The sequence below is a fragment of the Echinops telfairi genome, unplaced genomic scaffold, assembly GCF_000313985.2.
Source record: "Echinops telfairi isolate 266 unplaced genomic scaffold, ASM31398v2 ScPeMD7_443;HRSCAF=831, whole genome shotgun sequence".
Taxonomy (NCBI): domain Eukaryota; kingdom Metazoa; phylum Chordata; class Mammalia; order Afrosoricida; family Tenrecidae; genus Echinops; species Echinops telfairi.
Window position 1 is genome coordinate 48,863,951 of NW_022104341.1, and position 3,852 is coordinate 48,867,802.

Consider the following 3,852-nt stretch of genomic DNA (forward strand, 5'->3'; position numbering starts at 1 on the left):
TTAATTGAAAAAAAAAGTATTAGGAAAAGCAATTCTCTTTTGTATAATGTGAGATACATAGGAAACAGTCCTGATAAGTCATTTCTATGTGTTGCTACTTTTGGTTCACCCTTCTATACACACTAAAAAGGCATTCTAAAATCTAATTTCAAAAAGTAAATATTACATTGTCCAAATTATTTGCAGCCACCTGTCACATGGGTCTTAGTGATTTGCTCGTGTCATTAACAACACATAAATCAAAGATCTACGCTTCAATAAAACATGCCTATACTCTTGTGGCCCTGAGTCTAAGCTCATGGAGTTGGGTCATTAACTTTTCTAGATTGGGGACATATCTTAAGACAATTTAAGGTTGTGTACTTACCTCCCACTTTGCCGTCCCACTGAGAGCAATCACTTTGGCAGGGGAAAGTTGCTCACAGTTGTGAACATGCACTGAACTTTGTAAAGCAGAGAGGCTTACTGGCAATGTATTTTACCTGGCTTGAGATGAGCAAATGGCATTTTGCCAGTGAGAAGCTCCCAGAGACACAGAGCGTAGCTGAAGACGTCAGCTTTGATGGTGTAGCGAGTGCCCTGAGTGAACACCTCAGGAGCCATCCACCGGAAGTTCTGCGTATCAAGAAATAGGCACCAGTCATTGAACCAACAGTTAGCTTTTCCATTGTACAAGTTTTCTCTTCTGTGAGGGTTTGCTAAGACATCTCAGATGATTTCAAAAGAGAGCATTGCCATGAATGAAAATTTCCTAATGCTCAATTATATTTAAGGACAATCTGTACTCAAGTCAAGAGGCAATTATTCCAACAGAGGCAGGGATGCTGCGTGGCTTACAATCAGGAGAAGTTGTGCATTAAGTCATATGAAGGTCAAAGATGATTGCCTTCAGAATGGCTTACACCTTAACATAAAGAACAGAAAATATCTCACAACTGGATCAATAAGCAATATCATGTTAAATAGAGAAAAAGCAGAAAACATTTAAGTTGTTATGGATTTCATTTTCCTTGGATCCACAAACAACATCTATGGAAGTAGCAGTCAAGAAGTTGTGACGGATTATATTAGACAAATTTATTGCAAGCGATCACTTTAAGACATTAAAGAGCAAGCACGCCTGAACACGGATCGTGTGCTTAAATCAGACCAGAATCCTTTTCATTGTCCCTGATGTATGCAAATGCTAGAGAGTAATTAATGAATCCTGGAAGACAAATGGATACCTTTGAATCATGGTGCTTGCAAAGAATATTGGATATACTATGGATTGCCAGAAGAATGAAAAAAAATCGGTTTTGGAAAAAGTACAGCCAGAATGTTCCTTAGCATTAAGGCTAGTAAGAATTCATCTTATGTGCTTGGGACATGCTATCAGGAGAAACCAGGCCCTGTAACAGGCCAGCATGTTTGTAAGACGGAGGATCAGAAAAGAGAACGAGGAAGATGAACTGGCACAGGGGCTGGAAAATGGGCTCACACATAATATCAATTGTGAGATTGGTGCAAGGCTGGGGACCTGGGGACCATTTCTTCTTGAGGAGTTGCTATTAGTTATCAACAACAAAATGGCATTTAACAAGCACAGCACCAATGGCACTGCTGTTTACTTAAGAGTATCTTTCTTCTAGAAACTTTGCACACTTTTGAAAAACCACCCATGCATTTCTGACCCGGGAGCACTCTATGAATTCCTAGGATTGAGTCAGGCCACAGGGGAGATACCATTCCTTACTTGGGTTTTTTGGCTATTTAGGAAGGCACCAAATTCAGGTCATATACATGACATTAGGACTGAGAGAAAGGATAACAGGACTGCCAGGCACATACTAAAACAGTCAGTTTTGACCCACAGCATTCCTGTATACATCAAAATGCAGTGCAGCCCGGTCCTGCGCCAGCCTCGCAGTTGTTCTTAGGTTTGAGCCATTGTTGCAGCCACATTGCTAGTCCGTCCTGTCTAGAGCCTCTCTCTGCATTGCTGCCTCTCTAATTTACTAATCCTGATGACCTGGGCCTGGTCTCTCCTGATGACATGTCCAAGTATGTGAGGCAGTCTTGCTACCCTTGTCTCTAAGAAGCATTCTGTCCGTACTTCTTCCGCCTCTTCCCTCCGTTTGTCACACTGTGGTGACTTGTGTGTTGCTGTGATGCCGGAAGCTATGTCGTTGGTATTTTAAATGCCAGCGGATTTACTCAAAGGGAACGGGCTTCAGTGGAACTTGCAGACTAAGAACAGTCTACCAAGGACGAAGAGATTGGCCACTTCAGAAGAATTAGTCATTGACGACCTGATGGCGGCCGTTGTGTTAAACTATAGAACCACTCCATAGGATTTCCTTGACTCGTGGTGTCCTGTGTTCCTCTTTGGGCCGCTAGCCAAATGGTCAGCATTTGGAAACCAGCAACCGACCCCAGAGGAGAGAGATGGAGCTTTCTCCTTTCACAAAGGTTTACAGTGGTGGAGCCTCACGGGCAGTTCTACCCTGTCCTGTGGGGTCTCTGTGAGTTGGAATCAACGCAATGACAGTGGGGTTTCTGAGAGTCTTTTACAGAAGCAGGTCACCAGGCCTTTCTTCCATATTCCCTCGGGATGTGGGTGGGCAGGGTGTGGGTTTCACTCGCTAGCCTTTACATTAGTGGACTAGACTTATGATTGTCACCCTCGGAACCTAACCTTGTGGTTGGCAGCCCAGCATGTTTCCCACTATACGGCCAAGGGTGCTAAGAAGATTTAAATACTCTGTTCAGTTACATTTAAAACACATTCAGCATTATGTTATTCATAACATTTTCTAAGTTTATTTCTAAAGCAGAACCTTGGAAGAATTATTTTGGGGCCTACTGGAAATAAAAATACAAAACATTATTCTGCGACTGGGACTGGGACACTGTTTCCAGTTAACGCTGCTCTCTGCTCTAGTGAGCCCCCCCTCCCCCTCCCCCCTACCGCCCAGCCCCTCTCCTCTCAGGCTGACTCTACACATCTTCATTGTTTACTGAGGGCAGGCAACACAGCGGCAGCAAACCCCAGGTGGTTTTGTCAGGTTGTCTTCATCCCGAGACTGCAGAAATCTCGATTCTGAGGGAGAGACAAAGCAAATTCACATCGAAGAAATGTTTCCAAATCCAAAGCAAAGATTATGTCTCAGATTCCAAAGCCACGTGAAACTCGGGTCATATTTAAATCCTTATTTCCTTTTTCTGGTGTTGTCACTGCAAGATGAGTACTTTTACAGACCTTCGCCGGCCACTGTGCAATGCATTTTAGTGTCATCGCATACAGTGCCCTGCACGGACTGGAGGAAGAAAGACGCGGGTGTCCTTTGAGGGATTCCTTGTGGACATCTCACCTCCAAAGTCTGCCACCGCCGCATGGCCGTCGTCGAGAAGAACATTGTGGCTGTAAGGCCAGCAGCCCTTCAAGGAAGAGGCTCAGCATCTCAGCCCTGAAGGTGAACGAGCTGCACGAAGATCACAGAGGTCCCACGAATCTCTCCGTTTGACTAACGAAAAATACCGAATCTGGCTATGCTCTACCCAACAGTGAAATTACACAGGCGTCCTACTGTAGCTAGACCCTCTACACTTGTCAAAAGGACCTATTAGCTGGAGATCAGGTTTTCGACTCACGGAAAACTCCTTTGGTAACAGCTCCACAGTTTCGGGCCAAGAGCAGAACACATCTGTGCGCACAGCGGAGTCTTTGTTCCAACAGCAGATCGAAGGACAGTTCAAGCAAAGCTGGACACAAATATCATTTAAAAACGGATTTGTCTTTCTTGCTAATATATTCTAGCTCCAATTCTGGGACAAAAGAAAGCTTTTCCAGGACCGTGTGTGTCGCCAGCT

The 3,852-nt window shown here is 44.3% G+C and overlaps 1 protein-coding gene across 1 annotated transcript in view; it reads right to left on the bottom strand.

Moving 5' to 3' along the window:
- Positions 1–3,852, bottom strand: part of LOC101653524 (serine/threonine-protein kinase TNNI3K) — a 354,136-nt gene that overhangs the window by 47,692 nt on the left and 302,592 nt on the right. The window contains 3 exon segments of the mRNA XM_045291740.1: positions 483–615; positions 3,030–3,082; positions 3,354–3,403. Of these exon segments, the coding sequence (XP_045147675.1) occupies positions 483–615; positions 3,030–3,082; positions 3,354–3,403 (236 nt within the window).